Source organism: Antechinus flavipes, chromosome 2, assembly GCF_016432865.1.
Source record: "Antechinus flavipes isolate AdamAnt ecotype Samford, QLD, Australia chromosome 2, AdamAnt_v2, whole genome shotgun sequence".
Classification (NCBI taxonomy): domain Eukaryota; kingdom Metazoa; phylum Chordata; class Mammalia; order Dasyuromorphia; family Dasyuridae; genus Antechinus; species Antechinus flavipes.
This window is the reverse complement of record NC_067399.1, coordinates 523,954,526-523,980,367: the sequence shown is the minus strand read 5'-3', so window position 1 is coordinate 523,980,367 and position 25,842 is coordinate 523,954,526. Positions and strand designations below refer to the sequence as shown.

General features: G+C 33.5%; 1 protein-coding gene across 3 annotated transcripts in view; it reads right to left on the bottom strand.

Annotated features, from left to right (window-relative positions):
- Positions 1-1,346: 1,346 nt before the first annotated feature.
- The window catches only part of MAPK6 (mitogen-activated protein kinase 6), a 50,262-nt gene continuing 25,766 nt past the window's right edge, over positions 1,347-25,842 (bottom strand). Inside the window, exons 5-6 of one of the 3 annotated variants that reach the window (XM_051980665.1) lie at positions 4,940-5,141; positions 1,347-3,587 (exon numbers count right to left, since the gene is read on the bottom strand). In XM_051980665.1, coding sequence (XP_051836625.1) covers positions 2,486-3,587; positions 4,940-5,141 — 1,304 coding nt within the window. In that variant the 3' untranslated portion in view covers positions 1,347-2,485. Of the gene's footprint in view, positions 3,588-4,939; positions 5,142-5,775; positions 6,174-25,842 lie in introns of those variants that run through there. The other 2 variants (XR_007951019.1, XM_051980666.1) reach the window with 2 other exon arrangements.

Here is a 25,842-nt window from a genome sequence, read left to right as displayed (position 1 = left end):
ACTTGGGGTCTTCAAGCAAAGACTGAATTGACCATTTCTTGGTTGCCAAATGAATGTACTTTCATTGTCCCATATTCTCCAATTTTTCCTCACTTACTCTTGCCACAAATATTGGGCAACAGAACACAATGGATGGATAATCCACATTGGAGAGAAGTCTGGTGACAGATCTTCCCTAAGACTCTCCTTTCAAGCTAACAAAATAATCAAGAGGTTGGGCTTTGCTCTGGGACCTTACAGGTAAGGCATTTCAGAAATAACTGTCCTTCATGAAACATCATGTTAAACATCTTTAACATAGTAACTACATTTATTTTGAGCAAAAAAAAAAAAAAAATTCCTCTTAACAAAAACAATCCGCAAACCTGAAGGTAGAAATTTGAATGAGATTTTAACCATCATAAATTTATCATGGGAGTGCTTCCAGGGCCATACAATGACTATCTTCAATCATATATCACTAAGTACACACATATTAGTGATTACCTCTGGAGATTCTGTGGTCAAGCTAGTAGAATGGGACCCTCTTGATTGGGATAATTAAGATAGACGATAACAGAAGATCAAGTTATGACAAGATGATGGAATCTTTTTTAGCAAAATAAGATTTATGAATAGACAGTGGAACAAGAGGGAATGCAGGATGATATTCAAAAAGGAGTTGTCAAAAAAAAATTCATTAGATCTTAAGAACAAGCAAGGCAGGAAAGCATTTGGAGGAATTAGGTGCCAGCATGTACTAACACATTCTAGGCAGAGATGAAAAATTTAGTCCAGGAAAATAATGAGTAAAAACTTACTCATGCAGCCTTAAAAAGGCTTAAGAGTGTTGATCAGCCTGGACAAATTTGGGGAGGCTCAATCCCAGGCTCAGTATGCAATATTATGAACTTTTTGGGCACAGCAACACATTTATATATGTTTATGGAAAAGGTACAATCTACAATAGTTTTATATGTATATTTTATGCAATATGTACATTTGATCTAGTTTAAATTATAATTTCAACAAAGCTTAACAGTGTTCCTTTTTTTAAAAAAGTAACAAGGCATAATGACTTAAGTCAACATGGGACTTCTACTTGAGTGAGAAAAGACCATTTTTCCTTTAAATCTTTCAAATCAAAAGAATTCAAAATCATGACTTTAAATTTTGGCCCTGTAAAATGGAATAGACATTTTACTTTAACAGTCAATCACTTAAGTAGTGAAACAAGAACCATTTTTTGATGGCCATGTTTTATTCATCCTTTTCTTTAAACAGGTTAACCAAAGATACAGACAGTATTCAATAAAATAAAATAAAATAGGTGAAGTGAATTTTCAAGAGACTGAGATGTCACATGCTACATTTAACCTAATTTTATTCATGCTTGCTTTGGGATGGGGAATAGATCATTCAGTAAAAACATACAGTAAAAACAAAATATGTCTTACCATATACAACTTTTAACCTACAATAATGATGTACCTTAATTACGTCCATGCACACAAGTCTAACATTACAATTTTTTAAAAAATAAACACAATTAAGACTTCTAGGAGCATTTTATAATAAAGTAATTCCTAATTTTTCTTTGTAGATAGATCAAGCACCTCCAAAATACAAATTCCTATACACAGTGAGCGCTTTACTTAAAATGAACACTTAAGTAATTGAGTACGTGGACAGCCTCAGAACAAGCTGACATTATAATATTCAGCTAGGTAGGCAACAAACCATAGTGCCAAATGGAAAAACTTTATTTGCAAATAAATTTCAAAAAACTAAGTTAACTTTCTATAATTAAATACAGAAAATATACTGATTTGCTAAAATAAATAAGATGTGGTATATTAACACTTCACTATAAAGAATGCATACCAGAACACTTATAAACAGTGAATGATTCTTATTAAGAAGTTACTATAATAACGCTGGCTAAATAGAAGTGCATATTGTGAAGCACTATGGGTGGTACATGTTTTGCCACATACTTCTGTTACCTTGAGGTAGATAACACATGTGTACCAAATTCGGCATTCATTTTCAGTTGCTGCTGGTATCATGTGTTTTAAGAAATGTGTACAGTATGAAAAACTTGAAAATACTCATGAATGAAAAATGTCTTAGGAAAAAAATAGATATTTTCATGCAATTATGTACAGTCTCACTGTGTAAATTTCAAGGCAAGATTTTTTTTTCCTGTAAAACAGATAACTGTTTTACTGAGAGAATGTTTTTACTTGGCTTAGTGCATTTCTTTTGTCTCCTCCTGCATTGCATTATTTTGCTCTATTCTTTAATTTTGTGTGCAAACGACATGCCAGTTTAAAATGAAAACTATTTCATGTATAGAAAGTAATTCTGGATTTTTAAAAACCAAGAACTAATGAAATCCATACTAAAATGACACCGTCTGATTCAAGTAAAAAATGACTTATACTAGTAATAAAAAAGACAAAACACATTTCATGAATACAAAAAGAACTGTCTGCTGAGTGTTTTAGTTCAGATGTTTCAGAATGCTGCTATATGTTTTATGGGGAATCTGGGGAGAAGATTTCATAGCAGAAGGTGTTAATGTGGCCTGTATTGATTTAAGTGGTGAACCAACTGGACTATGAAACTGTGGGATACCTATCGACTCAAGCTGCTTGTTAAAGAGGAACTCCCCACTATTGTTAAGAAAACCCTCCTCACTTTCTCTTTCCCCAAACTTGCCATCCTCTACTGGCTCAGTTTCTAGCATTTCAGTATCTTCCTTCCTGCTAAAGAACTTGTCCAAGTAACTGGTGTATGTGTTTTCCTTCTCAATTTGCTCATCCTTTCTTACTTCACAACAAAACTGATCTATAAGAAAACATTCCTCCCCACCACTTACATACTGGCTTTCCCAAGAAGACTGATACAAAGCTTCTAACTGTGCCAAATTTGCCATTCCTTTTTCTTGCTTTTCCCGGCTTACTGACTTTGATATCAAAGTTTTCAATTCTAGTTGGGACACTGAGCTATTCAAGTCATTTAATTTATCAACAACATCAGCAGACTCATGTTGTGAACTAAGTTGAATAGTTCCTGCAATAAAGGAATCAAAGTCAAATCCTTGATTCTTCTCCCTTTCTTTTTCAACCAGTTGCTGTGATGCTTCCTCAAGAGCTATTTGAGCTTTAACCAATCCGTTCCTTTCACATTTTGACTTGCCTTTCTTATCAGATTTTTCTTTGCTTTGTTCTTTCCAATTAGAAAGATCTATAATAAGTTTGGGTTCATAGTAATGATTAACTTCACTCTCTCTCCAAACTAAGTTATCTAAATATGATGACGACCTCATTTTGTAGTTACAAGTGTGGCTGCATTCCAGATCACAATACTTATTTTCATGATGATCTGGATACTGCCAACAAGGCTCAGTAGAGAAATGGGTATCAAAGGCAGGATCCTTCAGATACTTTTCACGATCTCCATCCAAATATTTTCGAGGATCTACTTGTACTTCCTCTTCATCAGTGACATCAGAAAGAGCCCTTGGGTCACGCTGAACTTCATCAATATCAAAATTGTTGTGTATAGGCCAGTCATGGTCTGAGAATTGACAATCATGGTACCTGAAATAAATTAATATCACAATCAGTCATGTCTAGATTGCAATTATTAAATAATGCATGCCAAAAAAAATTCCATTTTAGATGAATAGATACAAAAATAGGATTTTCTGTCCTCTAGGAATTTACAGTCTAGTTGGGGAGAAAAAGACCTGTTGACAAAGAAAGAAAAACTAGACAATATATGTCAAATGATGTCTATTTTGACTAGAGATTTGCATATTTGCATTTTAATGTTTTTTATCTACTAATCATCATTTCAAGAACTGTTCTCCTTAACTAATTCCTTTTGTTCTCAACCTATAAAAACTACTAGATAAAGAATGTGGATCAAATTGAGACCAACACTTTTATCAATTTGGATGCTACTCTTCACAAATGAAACTAAGTAAAACACAGAAGGGATTTTTGAAATATTTTAGTACAATTCCATAATTTTATAGAAAAGGGAAAATGAACTCCAGAAAGTTAACAAGGTCACACAATTAATGGCAGAACTAGAAAGAGAACTCTTATACTTATAGTTTAATGATAAATCATAACAGTGAAAAAGTTTTTTTTAAATGACTTAACTTGAGCACATTACTAGACTTTTTTATCAAATGGCTGGAAGGAATTTTAAGGGTTTTTTGGCCACTATTTCCTTCTTTAGGCAGGACTATGCCATAACCATGCCATAAATATAAGAATCTTTAAAGGGGATTTCGACAATCTGGTTTCCATTCATCTGAAAATTCTCCTAATAATAAACTCAAATGAGTGTAGCATTAAAAATTTGAGCAAAGCAGTGAAGAAAAAAATTTCTAGGCATGTAGAATTCTAATATTGTCTGTGTGTATGCCACAGGAAAAATAACATCCTCTAAAACATAATTATGACAGTCTAATGATTGTACAATAAGACAGATATTTGTCTTCTTTATCTAAAAGCAACATTTATATTATATGTATTTGCTGTACTGTGGAATATTTAAACTATTTGGATCCCTATATTGTCTCCTCACATCCTCTGATCCCAACCCCCCCCCCCCAACTAATCTTTCAGTTTAAAAGGGCAACCACAAAACCATTCAAAGGACTATTAACATGAAAATTTTTTGATAAAGTATCAAAACAGCATTTTTTTCATTCTACAAGGTAGTTTCAGGAAAATTATTTTCTTAAGCATTTTAAATGGTTTTTAAGTAGCGTGCACCTGCACACATATACAGTATATGTAAACACAGATAAAAACATGGTATTTTTACTCACACAATCTTTTGCAATGACACATCAAAAACAAACAAACCCACCATGTTGTGGGTTCATAGAAATATAAGTCAATTATTAAATAATTTAATATAAAATCAATTTTACCTCTCCCAATTATAAATGTGACTATGAGTTTCATCCATGAGCAAAATATCATCAACTTCATCTTCAATGTGAAAAGGATGGCTTGAAATTGGTTCATCCATTGGAAAGGAATAAATGCTCATATAAGGATGGGACAGAGCTTCTTCTGCTGTCAATCGATCCATGGGACTAAATGTCAAAATTTGCTCCAGGAAGTCCAGTGCTACAGAGATAAAATAGGAAAATGTTAAGAGAAGTACTTTTCTAAAAGAAAAACAAACTCAGTGATACATCAATTGTGATTAAGCATTTACTATGTATAAGACATGATGCTACAAAGATTTTTTTAAAATTACAATCCCTAACCTCAAGAAACTCATATTTTATCTGGGTATAGGAAGAAACTAGAAAGATATGATATGTATCACAAGGTAAGAAGGAAAGAAGAGATCTAAACAAAAATTTCTATGTACTTTTGAGGAAAAAATAATTTCAATTCAGGGATTAGGGAAGGTGATACCTAATCTAAATTTTTAAAGAGAAAAGATTCTTTCATGCCAGAGTATATATCTGTGTTATGACAGCTGTGATAACCTTTATTACTTCATGTTACATAACAGGAATGGGTGAATCCCCTTGCATACCAAAGACATCAAATTATAGGCAAAAGCAAACAAGGGTACAATATCATATAAAAATAAAGTTAATATGCTTTTGTCTAGAACTTTCAATATTTTCTCTCCTTTCTAAAAAAAACTTACCTGATTTTTTAATTTTTTAATGAAACAGAAGTTTATTCAATAAAAACAAATACTTTAAAATACTTCAGTTCTACATTACAGTCAATTAAGAAAGAAAAGCAGTAATGGGAGAAAGAAAAAAGGAGCCCTTTTCTCATCAATTAATTAAATTAGTGATTCAACAAAATCATAGGTCAATTCTTCTCTAAATGGCACAACTTTCCTTTTCTTATCATTTCTCCCATTCCAATCACTGAATGGTTTTAAACTAATGCATTAGTTGTCTAATGATTATGCTAGAATCCCTACTTGGATTGGACTATGTAGTTAGTCATCTTATTGCCCTCCCATTTTGGGGTTTTTTTAAGTCTTTTTTTTCTTTCACAACATGACTATGGAAATGTCTTGCATGACTATATTATGAAAATGTTTTGCATGACTATACATGTATTACCTATATTGAATTGCTTGCCTTCTCAATGGAGGTGGGGTAGGGAGGGAGGAAAGAAGAGAATCTGGAATTCAAAGTTTTAAAAACATATGTTAAAAATTGTTTTTACATGTAACTGGGGAAAAACAAAATACTAACTAAATAAAAAAGTTTACAATGAAAAAAAAGATACTGCCCTCCCCACTATCCTAGTCCCTCTTATCCATTTGATCTTCTACTGTGACTTAACTGCCAAACTCATCATTTGCTTTCTTTGTTCTTAAGTCATGCAATATAACTACAGAAAAATAAATAATCATGAACAACGGGAATATTGTATCACTTCACAATTACTGAACCAAGCTTAGTAATTTTTTTTATTAATTTCTTTGGGCTCCAATAACATCTGTATAGCTAGACAGTGGTCTGTTTAAGTTAAATTTAAATGTAATTAAAACACATTTATATTATCATACAATACTATTCTTGTACGAAAAAAATCTTACTATAAAAGATCATTTATTACACTTTTCTCAGGTTCAAGTCCTGATCCAAAAATCTGAAATGCATTTTACTGGAAAGCTTATTACTATCTAGTGCAAATTCCCACATTTTCCCTCATCCATACAACTTAAATTTGTCTCTAAATTCATCTTCTCATTCTTTCCTCTGATTTGGGGACAGAAAGTATTATTCCTGTGTAAAGCAAATCAATTTACCAGTACTCTAGAGTTCATTTCTTTCTCAACTCCTAAACAGTTATTATTTTCATTCCTTCTTTTCTTTCATCAAGCTTTTTAACTATTTTTTCAGAAGTCTCCTAGACTTTAAATAACCTTTGCTTCAATTTGCTTTCCTTTATAACTACTGTTCTGCTTCCTTTACCTGCTTTTTCAATGCCAATTATTTCTGGACACTAATATTTCTCTAGTTTTTTGAAGTTATTAACAGACTACCAAACATGATAAAAAAGCTCAAATATCCATGAACCAAATTTGGTAATAGCAAAAACAAATGAAAACACAATCTGATCTATGATACATAAAGATCAGGGAGTCATGCTCCAATGCTTCACCAAGGCACAAAGGCAACCCCAAATTCTCAATACTTTATCAGCAGTCTGTAAATCACAGCAGGTTCTGCCACTTTGGAAAGGATTTGAGTATGATCTCAACTATGTCTGATTTGTAAGGATAAACATAGCTGAGTAGGGAGAGACTGTACAACAGTAGGGTGGGCCACTTGATGATGAATGGTTTGGCAATGACAACTATAAAAAAACAAAAAAACAGCCAGTGTTTTAAGACACATAGGTGGCATTTTAAATGTGAAATTTTCCTGTCTCTTCAGGAGACATTCTTACTACATAGAAAAATTTAGTTATTCCATGTCTGACCGTGATCCCTTCTGGAGTTTTCTTGTCAGATACTGGAGTGATTTGACCTTTCCTTTTCCAGCTCATTGTACAGATGAGGAAACTGAGAAAAACGGGGTTGGGTAACTTGCCCAGGGTCACACAACAAATGTCACAGAAACTAAGTGTCTATTTCTGGATTTGAACTCAGGGCCTGCCATGGCTATATCCACTGTGCCAAATAATTGCTCTTATAGAAATGATAACAAAAGAAAAAGGGAAGTGTAGCTAAATGAAAAACTTGTTCCCAGGTTCTTCCCTTAGGAGAGACAAATGAAAGGGCTGGTAGAATTGGTTTTGCTGTGTGATCCAAGGCTGCCATCTTTAACAATCAAGATGAAATTACAGGGGGGGGGAAGGGGAGGGGGGGAAGACAACTGAGAAGAAAACTGTAGCTTATGTGTCAATCTGTTTCAGAGTAGGAGGTAGACAAATTTTAAGAAAAGCTCAATGAAAAGCTCAAAATTAAATCAACATACACTTGTTGACGTCAATGCAAAAATAGGAACAGGGAAAGACAGTGAAATATGCTGCAAAAATAAATAAATAAATGAATGAATAAGTGCAAAATGAGAGAGCTAAGGGCTTAGACTAAAGAGAAGTTACATGTTTAAATATCCATATAACTTTAAGAGTTAAGAGTGGACACAATATCAAATAACATTTTTAAAAAAGGAAATCTATTATATCCTGATAGAAAATAACTGGTTTAAAGGAATTTTTAATCTTTTGAATTCAGTTTGAATCAACTGTCTTATGTAATAAGGTCAAACTATCAACTTATTAAAGCAAACATAAAATCAGTAACAAAAAATAAAAATAATACGTGGTATATTTGAGGCAACTTAAATCTGACATGTATAAACAAGTTGTTTCATGCTAAAAAAAATGGAAAAGATATTAACAGATATAACCATTTCCAAAGAAAATTGGATCAATGTAAACCAATTGCCATAATAAGGAGACCAAAAGAACCCAGATGCTTCCTCTGCCAGAAAACCACTTGATCTTCTTGCCAGGGAGAAATGGCAGCCAAAAATACTGATTCAGACTCTAACCTTATAAGGTTCTCACTGAGGACAACAGTGGAAGATTTTGAGCAATATCACCTCATAAAACAGTAGGAAGCAATGGAAAGAAAAACAAGTTTACAGAAAGCTTGTTCAAAAACCCAGTTAAGTCAGATCATCCTAAGAGCATTTACAGATAAAACTGAAAGAACAAGCAGCATGAAAAATGAAAGATCTACAAAGATCTATACATGTAATTATTTTCACCATTAAGGATAGTGAAGTTACTACATTTAGACTAACATCACAGTTCTGAATGTGCTTCCTGAGGATCTGGAAATGGCACAGATGAAAACAAAAATGGAAAAAAGCTGGACTCATCCAAGCATATATGTAGGTGGTCCACTGCTAGAAGTCACATAAGTTTGTGGATGTTGAAGTATTCATTTTCAATGTATCTGAAAAAGGGGAAGATACCAAAAGTATTCCCGATCTTATGAACACCCATTACCCAAAAAAAAAAAAAAAAAAAAAAAAAAAAAAGTGACAGAATATTCTTTTTTTTTTTTTTTTAAATAGCTTTCTATTTATAAGGTATATGCATGGGTAATTTTACAGCATTGACAATTGTAAAACCTTTTGTTCCAATTTTTCCCCTCCTTCTCCCCCACCCCCTCCCCCAGATGGCAGGTTGACCAAATACATGTTAAATATGTTAAAGTATAAGTTAAATACAATATACGCATACAAGTCCAAACAGTTATTTTGCTGTACAAAAAGAATCAGACTTTGAAACAGTGAACAATTAGCCTATGAAGGAAATCAAAACTGCAAGCAGACAAAAATAGAGGGATTGGGAATTCTATGTAGTGGTTCATAATCATCTCCCAGAGTTCTTTCATTGGGTGTAGCTGGTTCAATTCGTTACTACTCTATTGGAACTGATTTGGTTCATCTCATTGCTGAAGAGGGCCATGTCCGTCAGAATTGATCACCATATAGTATTTGTTGTTGCAGTATATAATGATCTCCTGGTTCTGCTCATTTCACTCAGCATCAGTTCATGTAAGTCTCCCCAGGCCTTTCTGAAATCATCCTGCTGATCATTTCTTACAGAACAATAATATTCCATAACATTCATATACCACAATTTATCCAGCCATTCTCCAATTGATGGGCATTCATTCAATTTCCAGTTTCTGGCCACTACAAAGAGGGCTGCCACAAACATTCTTGCACATACAGGGGTGACAGAATATTCTGATAACTAATGACCCAAACGCCTAACAGGGAATAGTCATATAAATTATTTGGCTACCTTAATAACCTCTTCCAAATAATTTTTCTTTACTATTTTTCCCTCTTTTTCCCCTTGGGAATTCCCTTCACCCACTTTTTTTTTTTTCAGGACTTTCATCAAAGAATAGCACAAAATATAAAAGAAAATGAGTAATACATATAAAGGTATAGTGATGGTTAATTCTGGGGGAGTATGTGCTTTTGAATCTTCCTGATTTAAGATGATGGAAATCATGTAACATTTGGTAACAGTGGAAAGAACATTGTCTTTGGAGTAAAAATACAATTTCAAATTATAAGTCTGCTATTTATTACCTTCATGACAATTTTGTATAAGTAAATTACTTAGCTTCTCTAGAACTCAAGTTTCCTCAACTCTAAAATGAAAGAGTTGGTCTGGCTAGCCGTTCCTTTCCACTTTATGATAGTAAAAGCCTTAGGTGTTGAAAGACTAAAACTAATTCTTTAACAATATGGGTAGAACACCAAAACCAATTATCAAGGTGAATCCCAATAGGCTGAGATGTGAGTCTGGGATGAGGCAAATGAAAAAGACAACCCTACCCCAGCTAGCTGATTAGTGTTTTGGAAAGAAAGATCATCTTTATCGGAAGCAAGGATGCTCTGATATACTGACATCAAGTGAGGCCAAAGATTCATGGGAGCAACAAAGAACAGCACGCATACTGGTTATAGTATATTATCCTTGTCCCCATTTTCTTCATCTCCAAAACCCTTTGAATATCCCATCCCAATCTCTCCTTTCCCCAAACTGACAGTAGTACACTGGTCCTATCTGCCAAGATCAATATACTCCCCTCCCATTTGTCAAGCACACTGCATCCTCAATCATCAGTCCTGCCCCACTCACTCCTCCCTATTTACTGATTATTTTCCTACAACTTTCAGACATAATGAAGTCTCTCCCTATTCTTTAAAAAATACCTTCCACGGGAGGGAGGGGAAAAATCGGAACAGAAGTGAATGCAAGGGATAATGCTGTAAAAAATTACCCTGGCATGCATTCTATCAATAAAAAGTTATTTTAAAAAAATACCTTCCACTAGACTACCACCTTCCCTTCTCAAGCCATCAAGTTCTATCTTTTCTCTCTTTTCCCCTCCAAACTTATCAAAGTGTTTATACTTGCCACTTCTACTTCCTACTTTGCTTTCTTCTTACTCCTTCCTCAATGCTTTATAATCTGGCTCCTGACCTTACCATTTAATTCTAACTACTCTCTTTAATTACTAAACAATCTCTTATCGCCAAACTTGATAATCTTTTCTCAATCTTTCTGCTGCAATGGACACTCTATCAATCACCCTTTTTTCTTTGGATACTCTGATTTCTAGGGTTTTGTCATATTGCTCGCTTTCTCTCTCTCTCGGTTCTCCCTCCTCTATGCTCCTTTTAAAATCTCCTTTGTTAATTCACTTTCTATACTATTTTCTCAATAACTCACCATCCTCCCGTAGATTTAATGATCACCTCTAATGTGAATGATTGACAATATACAATCCCAGTTTCTTTTCATAATCTTTAGTATCAAGATATTTCAAATTGGATGTAGTAAAGACATCTCAAAATCAACATGTTCAAAAATGAACTGATCTCATTCCCCTCTTCAAACCTACCCTATTTCTGTTAAAAGTATCACCATCCTTTCAGATTTGTAATCTTGGAATTGTTCTTGACTCTTTACTCTTCTTCACTTCATATCCAATCATTTCGTGATCATGCCATTTCTATTTCCAAAAGATCTCTCAAAGAACATTGGAAAATGAGTGTGGCCTACTTGCATTTTTGTTTTTCTTCCCAGATTATTTTTACATTTCTAGATCCAATTTTTCTTGTGCAACAAGAAAACTGTAAAATATGTACACATATATTGTATTGAGGATATACTTTAACATGTTTAACATGTATGAAACTGCCTGCCATCTAGGAGAAGGGGTGGAGGGAAGGGAAAAGTTAGAACAGGTGATTGCAAGGGTCAATGCTGAAAAATTATCCATGCATATGTACTGTCAATAAAAAGCTATTTTTTTTTTTTAAATTAACCCTTCATATCTCAAAAAGCTATCATCTTAGTTAAGGGGACTTAGCACCTCTTATCTAGATTATATAGGTGATAAGGCTCTTATCACCTCTTAGATAGATTACTACAAGAGTCTTTTATTAAGCCTATTTGCTTCTCCACCAACTGTGGCAGTTAAACCAAGTTACCTCTAAATATCTTCTGACAAAATTCAATTCAAGGAACATTTATGTAATTCTATGACCATAAGGTGACAGGCAATCAAGACTGAGAAAGACCAATTTCACAAATATCCACAAGATTCATGTGAAAACCACATCATTCAAACGCCAGTAACCCTAAAAGCCTCCACTTGGTCTTCAACTTTTCCAACTCCATGATTTTATATAGACAAATTTCAACAATCTTTATGTTGGACCTTTTTAAGTACAATATAAAGACAATTTTTAAAGAAACTATATTTGACATAGAGGCTTGGAGAGACTTACATGAACTGATGCTGAGTGAAATGAGCAAAACCAGGAGATCATTATACACTTCAACAACGATACTGTATGAGGATGTATTCTGACAGAAATGGATTTCTTCAACAAAGAGAAGATCTAATTCAGTTCCAATTGATCAATGATGGACAGAATCAGCTACACCCAGAGAAAGAACACTGGGAAATGAGTGTGAACGGTTTGCATTTTTGTTTTTCTTCCCAGGTTATTTTTACCTTCTGAATCCAATTCTTCCTGTGCAACAAGAGAACTGTACGGTTCTGCACACATATATTGTATCTACGATATACTGTAATATATTTAACATGTAAAAGACTGCCTGTCATCTAGGGAAGGAGATGAGGGAAGGAAAGAAAAAGTTGGAACATGAGTGAGTACAAGGAACAATGTTGTAAAAAATTACCCAGGAATAGGTTCTGTCAATAAAAAAGCTATAATTAAAAAAAAAAGAAATATATTTAACAGATGTTAATGAAGTCTACTGGTCATCCTGCCATCTGGGGGAGGGGATGGGGGGAAGGAGGGGAAAAATTGGAACAAGAGGTTTGGTACTTGTCAATGCTGTAAAGTTACCCATACATATAACCTGTAAATAAAAGGCTATTAAAACTAAAAAAAAGAAAAAAGAAAAAAGAAAAAAGAAACTATTTGTCTAGATATGATATTCTAATTTGCTATGCTAAAATTGGGAAAACCAAGAAACATTTAGTACTGCACTCTAGTTTTGAACAGATTCTAACTTGATCTCCCTACAGACATCAACCAATCATCAAATGACTGAAGAGAGACAGGTAAGGGATGCCCATGATGAATGTCTTCCTACCACAACTTCTCAATCTGACAAATAGCCTTTCAGAGATGGTAGACATCCCAGCCTTCATAAGTATATGGTTCTTGAACAAAGGTTAAAATACCTCCTGTCTAATCCTCCTACATATTCTAGCAATGAATATTTCAAGATTTTCCTGAATTTAGTTGGGTATGTTCAAGATTTTTCTAAGAACACATGTTTTAAATTTCTTTTGGTTTTAAAACACTGGAATGATTTGATTTCTGGGCTTGCTCAAAGTTTTTCAAAAGCAAAAGTTTAAGCCTTAACACTAGTTTTCCATTCTGCTGTAAAATAGCAAGAAACGAAGAATGCTTTATTAAAGAAGTGCCTTCTCATTCTCATCACAGAAAAAACAATCCCATTCTTAAACAACGTATCTTGCATGTATATATACTTGAAAATCAATTTTAGAGAATTAAAATTTTTGTGGATTGACAGTCATTATTTTTCTGATGGGCTATAAAAATGCCATAAAATTAGTTAGTTTCCATTCACATCAAAAGATGTCCCTTCAGCTATGCTACCCCTTACCTTGAGCAAGTCATTTAACCTGCCTGAATTTCATTATTTTCATCTGCAAAATGGAGATGAGAATGCCTCTCAGAATTGTGGGGGGTGTTATAAACCTTACAGTTATAAGCAAATGTTATTTATTAGCAGGAACAATTCATATTTATATTAAATAAGTAAATTTCCTCACACTTGAAGATTTCCATTAATAAGGTTTTTGATTTATTTCCTTAATGTTTATTGCTTATCACCTAGACTGTGGATAATTTTGTGGTATATACACTCTGACTTTAATTTACTGTTCTCCATTATTCTTTCTGAGGTAGTTGGACTTTCTAGATATCTCTAGATCTATTTTACCTCTTCATTTCTATCATTAATGCCCCTTAAGCTTTTTGAGTCTTACTGCAGTTGCCAGAATTTCCAAAAGAATGTCAAATAAAAACATGTATCCCACCTCACAGTTATTTTATCAGGATCAAAAGAGGTAAAATATGTAAAATGTTTTCTAAACCTTAAAATGTTATTTAAATGGTAGCTATTTTTATTACATGCTGTAATATTCTTAGTTCCTGGAGGTCTTTGGAGCAATGTTCTTGGTTTGGTTTTCTGGTGGTCTCTGGGGCAGTCTTCATTTCAGTTCAGTAATCACCACAAGAATAGCCAGGTGTTAAAGTCCAAATCCTTTATTATCTCTTTCAAAGTCTTGTCTCCTTTCCTGGGGCTTCAGCTAGCTTTCTTAAAAGGCCTTCTGGAGTCTTGGTTTCAGTGGAGAAGTACAGGAGGCCAGGCCAGCCACCAGGAACCCGATCGAAGATGAAATTGAATTTCTCTCTCCTTCTGAGAGCTTAAGCTCCAACCTCCAGTTCTCTTCTCTTCTCTGACTCTAAATGAATCTAGCTGAGGCTCCAGCTTATATGCTCTACACTGAGTATAAAACAATCATAATATCATTAGCTAACCATTATTTGTTATAAGATTAAATCAATCATACTGAATTTAGAGAACTAATAAGCACCATGCTAAACTAGGTAACCACTGTCTCATCAATTCCACTTAGTGCCTTGTAAGAACTCTTGTTTCAAGTTCAGAGTTCTGGCCCATAACATCTCCTGCTTTCCTTTGTTTAGAGCATAGGTGATCATGCCCTCTCTGACTTCTCAAGGAGGTGAGAACCCCAAAAAAGGAGGTGATCACACCTTCCACGACTCCTCAAAAAAGGGGTGAAAACACCAAAGAAGGAGGTGATCCCGCCCTCCCTGACATCTCAGGAAGGGAGATGAAAACACCAAAGGAAATGAGGAAATCAAACCAGATTAGCCAGTTGCATTAAGTTATATGTATAAAATGTTTCTTTAGAAATTAAATCAGATTCACATAGTTGCTCTCTTACTAATTTCCACTCGTCTAGATCAAATATTTTAATATTTCAAAAAATTCAATGATCTGCATCCAAGTTACAATCAAACCTTGGTTTTTTTAATCAGTCTTAACCAAGTTTTCGACACATTTTCCTTGAGGTGGAAAAAGAAGGCTGTTTTCTAAACATCTGTCCCATTTCAACTGAAGCATTAGTTTAGCCCTTAACAAAGTTTCCTTCTTGTCTGTTTTTGTACTCACCCTAATTTCTGGGTCACAGATGTAGGTCCTTGGTCCCATGTTCAAGCACCAAAATGTAATATTCTTGGTTTGGTTTTCTTGAGGTCTCTGGAAATCTTTGGGAGCAGCCTTCATTTCAGTAGAGTAATCACCACAAGTACAGGCAGGTGTTAAATGTCCAAATCCTTTATTGTCTCTTTCAAAGTCTTGTCTCCTTGCCTGGGGCTTCAGCTAGCTATCTTAAAGGCCTTCCCGAGTCTTGGTTTCAGTGGAGAAGTACAGGAGTCCAGGCCAGCCACCAGGAGTCTGAACAAAGATGGAATCGATTCTCTCTCTCTCCTTGGCTCAGAGAGCTTTTCCAGTGCCCTTGTCCTATGTGGCTCTCAGTCCCTACTTATATGCTCTACACTGAGTATAAAACCAATCATTATATCACTAGGAAACCATTATTTGTTGTAGGATTAATTCAGCCATACTGAACTTAAGAGAACTATTAATCACCATGCTAAACCAGATAACCACTGTCTTATCAGTTCCATTGAATTAGCACCTTTAAGAATCCTCCTTTCAAGTTCAGAGTTCCATACTTCCCAAGTCTTTGAAAAGGGAAGATGAAGGATGATACCTTGTCATATTTCTTCTTTGGGGGTCAAGCCTGGTCATTATAATTTTGCAACATTTAACTTCTAGTTTTGCTAAAATGAATATTATTTCATTTACACACCATTATAGTTACTATGTATACTGTTCTCCTGAAAAATTAGTTCATTCAAGTCTTCGAATGTTTCTCTATAACAGGTTTTTTTAATGAGTTATCCATTTATTGACTTTAAAAAATTTATCTTGGTTTCATAGTCATTATGACTTGTGAGTACAGTAATATTACTTTACATTCAAGTACTACAATTTGCTTAGCCAATCCCCAAATGATGGGCATCTAACTTTTTTGTTTTCAGTTCTTTGCTACTATCAAAAGTATTTGTATATATTTACCATGTATATAGGGCACTGGAGTATAGGCCTGATAGCAGAATTTCTGGGTCAATGGGTATGGCGCATCACTTAATTTAGTCATTTTCTTTGCATAATTTCAAATTTATCTAATAGTTTGGTGGTATCAAATCATAGATCAACTAATGATAAGTTTAATTGCCTGTCTTTCCACAATTCCATCAACAGTGATAAAGTTTTTCTTTTGCTATCTTATTACCAATTTGTTGAGTGTGGAAGTTGTTTTAACTGGCATTTCTCTAATCATTTGCTATGCATAATTTCATGAGATTTTGTTAGTAAGTTTGCAATTCTTTTGAGAAATGTTCATATCCTTTGACCATTTATTCATTTTAGAATTGGGGGGAGGGAGGGGAGGGGGGTTCATGTTTATTTTTGTTTCCTATGAATATAAGAGGCCTTATCAGAAGTATGATTCAAAATCTTTCCCCACTGCTCCCCAATTGACCTCTATCCCAGAAACACTGCTTAGTTACAAAAGTCCCCCCCTTCCGCAACTGGGATTAAGTGACTTACCCAGGGTCACATTGCTAGGTGTTAAGTGTCTAAAGTCAGATTTGAACTCAAGTCCTTCTAACTTCAGGGCTAAAAAAGCTTTTTAAAAAGTGTAATCAAATTTCCTACTTAAATATCTTAAATTCATTTCTATTCATTCTTTCCTTAAAAATTCTGCCTGGAATAATAACTGAAAAAGGTACCTGACACAATTCTCTTCTAATTTTTTTATTTTAAATAATGGTATGATCTTTCAAAAGTTCAGATCTATTTGGAGCTTATTATGATTTATGGTATAAGATATTAGTCTAATCCTAATTTCTACAAAATGACTTTCTAGTTATGCTAACAATTCTTGCTAAAGATGGAATTCTTCCCCAAGTAATTTTTGTTTTTAGGTCTATTTCAATTTTCTTGATTCTTCCTTATCTAGCCTACTCTGTTGTTGTTCTTTTCAATTTTTAAAATCAGCACCAAATAATGATTATAATTACTGTTTTATGGTATAATTCCAGGTCTAGATGTGCTATTTCCTTTATTCATTTTTATGAATCCTTGAGATCCTAGATCTTTTGTTCCTCTAAATGAAATTTATTGTTTTATCTATGTTTTTAAAGTATCCCCCTTAACAGTTTATTATAGCACCAAATGTATAAAATAATTTGGGCAGCATCATTTTTATTACGGAACAGCCCAAACGTAATACTGTTGCCTCTGAAACCAGAACAAAGGAGATTAAATGAAAAGAAGCAAAATAGCAAATGTCCAAAGGGATGATTGCTGTTTCATTTTCTATTCTACTAATTTGTTCCTACCTCCTTTTAAAAAATATGCTTAACTTTCCTTTGAATAACTTTTGTTCCTTTTCTAATTCCTTTAGGTTTAAGTTGGTTTATTTTCTCCTTTTTTCTTAAACACAAATTGGCTTCTAAGTAAAGCGTTGGCTACATTCCATATATTGTAACATATTGATAATTACCTTTTAAATAGTGTTATTATTTTTCTGATTTCTTTACCCCAATCACTATTTGACAGATTGTTTTCAGGCAGATATGTGCACATATTCTTTCTGCCTCTTTGAAGTTATGGATCTCTGACCTAACTAAATCAATTTGTGTTAGTGTTCCCAAGGTTTTGAAAAGGTATTTCTTCTCCTTTTTCCCCTCCCCGCAATGCTTCTTTTTCCATTATCTGTTATTCAAGTCAATAAAAAAGTTTGTTTTTTTTTTTTTTTAAACAGTAACACCGTTGATCTTTTCACTTATTTGTCACATACTGATAATGAGATGTGAAGGGCCTTTGTTATATTTTTGCTTGTTTTTTCTTTTGCTGCTGAAAGTCAGACTGAAGGAATAAAGCCCTTGACTTGAAATCAGGATCAAATCCAGCTTCATACAATCATTAGTTGTGTGTCACTGTATAAGTCACTTAAACTCTGCCTCATTTTCCTCTTTTGGAAAGCCTTTCTCCCACGGCTTGTTGTGAGGATAAAGTGAAATAAAACTGGTAAAGAATTTGGAAACTTTGAAGCATTACATAAATAGTAGCTATTATCACCCTTTAATGAATTTAATAAACTTTTGGATTCATTATTACATTAATTTCCATTCACTTTCCCTTTCATCATTATATCCTATTTCATCATTATATCCTATTTTTATTTTATTTCAATTTCTTTCTGACAAATTATACCTTATGAGATACCATTGCTGGCAGTGTAGGGCAATAAGAATACTTTCTAGCTTTCATCAATCTCATGGGTATAAGAAATCCCAGGATACAGGAAGCAGTAATCGTAAAAGTAGTAGTTGTAGTCACTTAGTAGTAATAGCTAGCATTTATATAGCATTTTAAGATTTTCATCAAAGCATTTTATAAATATCACTTCATCTGATTTTCACAACAACTCTGGGAGGTAGGTGTCATTATTATGCCCATTTTACAGTTGAGGAAACTGAAGCAAATAGATTATCTAATTAACTTGTCTAGAATCATAGTTAGTTACTTATTTGGAGTGGGATTTGAACTCAAGTCTTCCTGACTTCAGATCCCAACCTTTATCCATTATGATACTTAGGTACTCAACAAAAGTATTGAACAAAATTCCTGAGTTAATAAATGTTAATCTGGTTTTTGCTTGCTTTAAAAACTGCCTTGGCAGTTGGGAAATGTCTGAATAACTTATGATATATAAATGTAATGGATATTATTTTCTATAAGAAATGATGAGCAGGATGATTTCAGAAAAGCCTGAACAAAGGCATGAACTAAGTGAAATAAACTGAACCCCAAGAGAACATTCTACACAGCAACAAAAAGATTATGTGATGATCAACTGTGATAGAAGTGGCTTGTCCCCAAACAATGAGGTGATTCAAGGCAATTCTGATAGATTTGGGATGGGAAGAGTCATCCACATTCAGAGAAAGAACTATGGGAACTGAATGTACATCAAAGGATAGTATTTTCACCTTTTTTGCTGCTGTTGTTTGTTTGCTTGGGTCTTTTTCTTTCTCATGTTTTTTTTTTTCCCCTTTCACCTTTTGATCTGATTTTTCTTGCATAACATGATGAATATGGAAATATGTTTAGAAGAACTGCACATGTTTAACCTATAGTCAATTGCTTGCTGTCTAGGGGAAGAGGGAAAGGGGAGGGAGAGAAAAAAATTTAGAACACAAGGTTTTGCAAAGGTGAATGCTGAAAACTATCTTTGCATGTATTGGGAAAAATAAAATACTATTTAAAAAAAAATGCCTTGGGAGAATGGTTACATAAATGGACAATTTTATGATACTATGAGGGTTTTTTGTTGTCGTTTACTAATTTGTTTTATTCCTAAATCTTATGTAGCCCTCTTTTCTAGGTTTCCTACTCAAAGGTGTACACACCCAAACATATACACACCCCTAATTTATTTATTTATTTATTTAGCTGAGGCAACTGGGATTAAGTGACTTGCCCAAGGTCACACAGAAAGTGTCTGAGACCACATTCAAACTCAGGTCCTCCTAACTTCAAAGCTAGTCCTCTATCCACTGTGCCACCTAGCTGCCTCACACACCCCTCTAACGTAAAAGACGAAACTAAGCTTCCAAATATACATTACTAGAGAGCACTGAAATAGAACAGTGGATTCCTTACAAAGTATTATACCAATAAACTAGGAAATATTTTATTATATATATTTATATACATGTGTATATAAATAATAGTATAAATATATATGCAGAACATAAGTATAACAGATACAGAAATAGCCTTTAATAAAATCCAATGTATATTTATTTATACATTGCTACTCTACTTCTCTACTTTCGTTAATTATATTCTAATAATAGTTTGATCCACCTTATGCATAAGTAAGCTTACGCTTACTTTTCTAAAAGCTTAAGGAAGCCTTTCCACTCTTAACAATAACAAATCCAATTCAGAGGTAAACATTTGAAACAACGGTGGTCATTAGTGGTCATTAAACTGTACATAAGGATTCCAGTAAGTTGCATACTGATTTAATTTTAAAATGCAAATTATTTGTTTTATTACATTTTTACATATTTTGTTAAATATTTCCAAACTTTGGAGGAACTGTGGATCATGCATTTCTGACACCTCTAAGCTGGAGAATTCTCCCTTCCTCCTACTTTGGTTGGGCCAGGGAATCTCTTTAAATATCCTCAAGGAGAAATTTGGGAAGGGGACTAATACGGAAAAATTTGTCTCCCTGCCAAATAAAATACCAGAAACACTGAAATCAGAAATTGAGGGAAACTATTAGAAATATCAGAACTAGCTTAGGGGAAATGGGGTTTCTCTAGTACATAAGAGAGTGTCAGAAGCAATCCTTACATTTGTCTTCCTTCCTAGAACTGCCTCCCAGAAGTGTTTACAACAGTGTGAAATTATCAGTGACTATGTAGGTCTTGAGGAATGAAGCTTCTGGGGGCCTCAATCAGCACTTTTGGTTTTGTATCTCAGGATAAGAAAGAGAGCCTATAATACACTTCAAAATTTCATTCCAATAAGCATGGCTTAACATATATTATGTTTTATGGATCATCATTTATCTTTCTAGCAAGGTCAATGCCTTACTATAAAAATCAGACATTTAGAAACATCGATACCAAATAGTAGGGAAGATGGAAATGAGATTACTTCTGATCTCTTGCTTCCTATGAACTTCTTTACTTTTCCCCTTCCCAAATCTCCATATACACTTGCTTTTTCTAACTTTTATTACATATTTTATCTTGATTTTAAACTGGTTCTTTCCACACCCACTGGATGTATTTTCCCACAAGCAACACATTGATAGATTTTATTATTAATTCCTTCATATTTGTTGTAAGTAATAAATTTTTCTCATTTTCTTATTGTTCTTGCTGTCTACAGGAAGTAAACTCTATCACTCTCTTTAAAATATTTTAATATTAAAAAGTATTACATAAAAATTGTCCCCTTATGTGGGGCCCTATTTGGGCCTACTAATACTAAATGGTTCTTTTGCCTTCAAAGATTTCTCAGTAAAATCAATAGCCACTTTTTTACAAGATGAAGAATCATAAACATCATTTAACTAAAGCTGCCCAACCTTCTCATATTGGTTTTGAAAACTCTTCTGCCCAAATATCCTCAACTGTTGAAACTCCCTCACTCCCTGAGCTTCACAAATCACATATAAAGGTTTTCTGACCACAAGTATTCTGCTGGGCTTGCGAGCAAGCTCATCTTTATAAAAGTACCCCAGGTATCAAACTGAATAGTTCTTCCACAAATATGGGCCATGAAAAAATAATTGTTGCTAGCTCAAGACACTGAGTGGCAGGCACACTGAGAAATGGCATTACTTAGCTCTGAAAGAGTGATTCACTGCTTACTTCACTAACTCCGTGTACCCACTTTGTTGACCCATGAGAATAACATGAAACCCCATTACACAGCTAAATATTAAATGAATAACCTGTAACTTGATTGTGCATATCTGGGTGATTTGCTTAGGCAAAGTCCAGTTAATTGCTTTAACTAGACATTGAGAGACAGATTCCTTCTCTTGAGATACCCTTGAAAATTGCAATATAATGCTTTATGCCTGTCATAAAACACCCCAAACAAAACTAACCCCTGACAAACGCTCTTCAGGAGACCATTAATAACTGATACTTTTTTCCTATCATTGAAGAATAGAGTGTACACATGGCTGGCTTTTGAACTCAATTGCTCTTTTTAGTCTTGTCCTCTGCACCTTTTAGAACGAACAGTAACAATGTTGTTCTCCCCTTAAAAGCCTGCAAAGAGATAACCTGACAAACAAAAGGTCCATAATTGACTAGATAAGATAAATGAATACCTTCATGGGAAAGGGGGGAAAAAAAAGACAACTTTCTCTAGGTCAAATCACTACACTATCCAAAACTACATAAAAGACTTCTGGAATGATGTAGTTTTGAACCAGCAAATTGATTTTAAGGATGGATGGATCACAAATTATGAAACCAAAAATCTCTGTAGGACATGAACAAGTTACCCAGTAAACACACAGCCATGAATTGTAAAGTCACAGAATCAAAGTGCCATGCATTTAGAACTGGATGGGACTTTTAAAATCTCTATGATCCATTTTATGGATGAGAAAACTAAATCCTTAAGAGGTTAAGTGACCATATCCAGGGTTCCATATCTAGTGTCTCAGGGGAAGATTTTAACTCAGGTCTTTCTAATTCCAAGTACCACACCTCTATATCATATCACCTCTTCTCTCCCTGTCTAATTTAAAAAAGAAAGAAAGAAAGAAAGAAAGAAAGAAAGAAAGAAAGAAAGAAAGAAAGAAAGAAAGAAAGAAAGAAAGAAAGAAAGAAAATATGACTCCCAACCATGAGTCAGATTCCAGAACTTCCAGTCACTGTTCTAGGGCTTCTTATATTACACTATACTTTGAATAAGGGCCAAAACTCTAGTATATGACCATTAATCAATTTAAGTTTAAAAAGAAATCTATTTTTAGAGATCCCAACTTTACTCCCCAGATGATATCCAATCCTCCATCAACTAAGAAAAGCTCCCAAAAGAAATCTCATGTCCCAGGACTTCAATGACAAGTATAAAAAGATACCATTCAAGCACTTAGTATAATAATGGTAAGTCTATAACAAATTATCATTGGACAGATATCCCAAGGGGGTCGAAAATAGAAAATAAGGTCCCATATACACCAAATATTCATAATACTGTTTATAGAAACAAATTTGACACTCATCAATTGTGGAAAGGTTAAACAAATTGTGGCATATGAATGTAATGGAATTTTAATGAAATTTAAGAAAAAATATGATTATAGAGAAGCAAAGTTAGATGTGTATGAACTGATTCAAGGAAGAACCATGAAAACAATATACCCAATGACAATATAAACAAAAACCAACAAAAAAAACCTGTAATCATAATAACCAAGAATAACCAAGATGGCATGGGAGGAGGAACTGGAGGAGGAATGGGGGAGAGAGAGACATGAAATGTGTTTCTCCCTCCTTTTCAAAGATAGCAGACTATGAGAGAGGAACACTACAAATACTAGGCTCAATTACTGTGATGATTTATTTACTACTTCCTCTCCCTTTTTTCCTTCTCTAGCTGACCAGAAAATACAAAAATGAAGGGAATATCAAACTATATAAATAAAAAAAATTTTAAAGAAAAAAAACTTAAGTTTTCCATTTATTTTTTTTTACAAGCAGAAATATAGGCATTAAAAAAAAAAAAAAAAAGCTTACTTATTTAGCACCCATATGTACACAAATCCTATTATCTTATTTCCAGGAACTTTTCTATAATGATATAATACGAAGCCTGAAATAAATGCACTGGAATAGGTTCCTGGCAAAATCAATTTCTCTCAAAATGAGAGATTCATTTAATGTGATAATGCTGTGGGATAAATGACTTGAAATGAAAATATGTACATTACATCTAAAGGACTGATAAGAGTTTAAGTTTTTATATTATTTACAAAATCTAGTCTGTTTTACACCAAATGAACCATAAATGTGTATACTTCTTTGATGTTAATGGACCAAAATGGAAAAGGGAATCTAGACTTAATACAATGGGATATTATTCCTTTTTTAAAAAAATAATTTTAATTATTTTCCCTTCTTTTAAAAAAATTTTCTTTATTTAAAAAATAGAAAAAAGAAACAGAAAATAAAATGAAAGAAAACAAAACAGAACAGAACACTGTCATGATGTAAAACATCAAGGAGGATTCAAAATACATAATAAATTGCCAGTTCAAGAAAGGCTCTATTTCTGTGCGTGTAAATGTAATGTAATACAGATTATATATATACACACCCACCCATATACATATATTCACACCCATCCAGAGCCACACACATATACCTATGTAAATATATACGTATCTACACACATAAACACACATCTGCCCACATGTAAACATGTATCTAAAACAATATTAGTATGGCTGACATAAAACCTAGAGTTCTCTCTTGATTGTATCCTTAAGTTTGTTTTTGTGTAAGATCAATGATTACTAGCTATACATACTTTTCCCTAATAAATTCTACTCCTGATCCTTGTAGTGTTTGTGTAGTTATTTTTTCCTATGCCTGATAACTCTCCTTAACTTGCCTTGCTATTACTTTTAAAAAAGGACAACTTTCTCTAGATCAGATCACTATACTATGCAAAACTATATAAAAGACTTCTGGAACCATGTAGTTTTGAACCACACTCATGGATCTCTCTACTGCCTTCTTCCCCAAACCTTTGCTTCCCCTTCTAGCCATTCCTCCTCTCCTTATCTCTTTATATAGATGTTGGAAATTGCTAATAATGCATATTTAACCCATGCCCAATGTGAGGTTTTTCAGAACTATAAGCCCTCTTTTCCCCCTTCTAATAATTGTGTCTATTCTTCCTCTGAACCTCATTTGTAAAACATAATTACTATTTTTATATTTTCCCAGATGGTTCTGCTTTTCAAAATCAGATTATACTCAATCCTACCCTATTTTTTGAGCCATTCTATTGTTGATGTCAACATATGGTACACATTTCCATGTGAAAAACATAAAAATTTGCCCATGTTAAGTTCCTCGAAACTGATCTTTCATATTGGCTCTTATATGTTAAATTCATTGAGTTCAGATTTAGTGTAAAGTTCTGAAAATTTGCAAGTTTTTTTTTTTTAATTTCTGGGGTTTTTTCCATTGAATATTTTGGATAATTTTTCTGGATATGATATTTTTGGCCACAGGCCTAGTTCTTTTGATTGTCAGTAGATATGATTCCAGGACCTGCAGTCTTTTATTGTGGCTGCTAAGTCCTATACAATTTTAATTGTAGTTCCAGAGTATTTTAATTGTTTTTTCCTTGCAAAATTTTCTCTTTAATCTTGGGGACTAAAATTTAATAATAATGTTTTCCACAATGTGAATTTTCCACAAAGCATTCTCTCTGAGGTGGTGATTTTTTCCTATTTCTACTTTCCCTTCATATTCTATCATTTCAGGACAATTTTCTTGGATTATTTTTTGCATTATTATGTCAAGACTTTTTGGGGGACTCAGCTTTTGGATAGTCCAATTATTCTTATATTTTCTCTTTTGGATCTGTTCTCCAGATCTGTTGTTTTTCTTACAAGATGTTTCACACTCTGTTCTTTTTTCCCCATTCTTTATATGGTTTTGTTATTTCTTGGTCTCAAAGCTTCACTAGCTTCCCCTTGCCCAATTTTAATTTTAATTTTAGACTTTTAAAATTTAATCTCCTCTTTTAATTGTTTAACTTTTTTTCATAATCTTGTTTTTTTTTTTTGGATGGTTATTTTTGTTTTTTCCCCATTGTCTCACTTGATTTTAAAATTATTTTTGGAGGGTTAAAAATTCTCTCTGGCAATGAGCCATTTAATGTTATTCTTTGGGGTAAAAGCAGTTTTTTTTACTTCAATCTCCACTGAAGATGAACCTTGGTCTTCTCTATTCCCATAGTTAGTTCCTATGGTTAGGAGGTTCTTTGTCAGTTC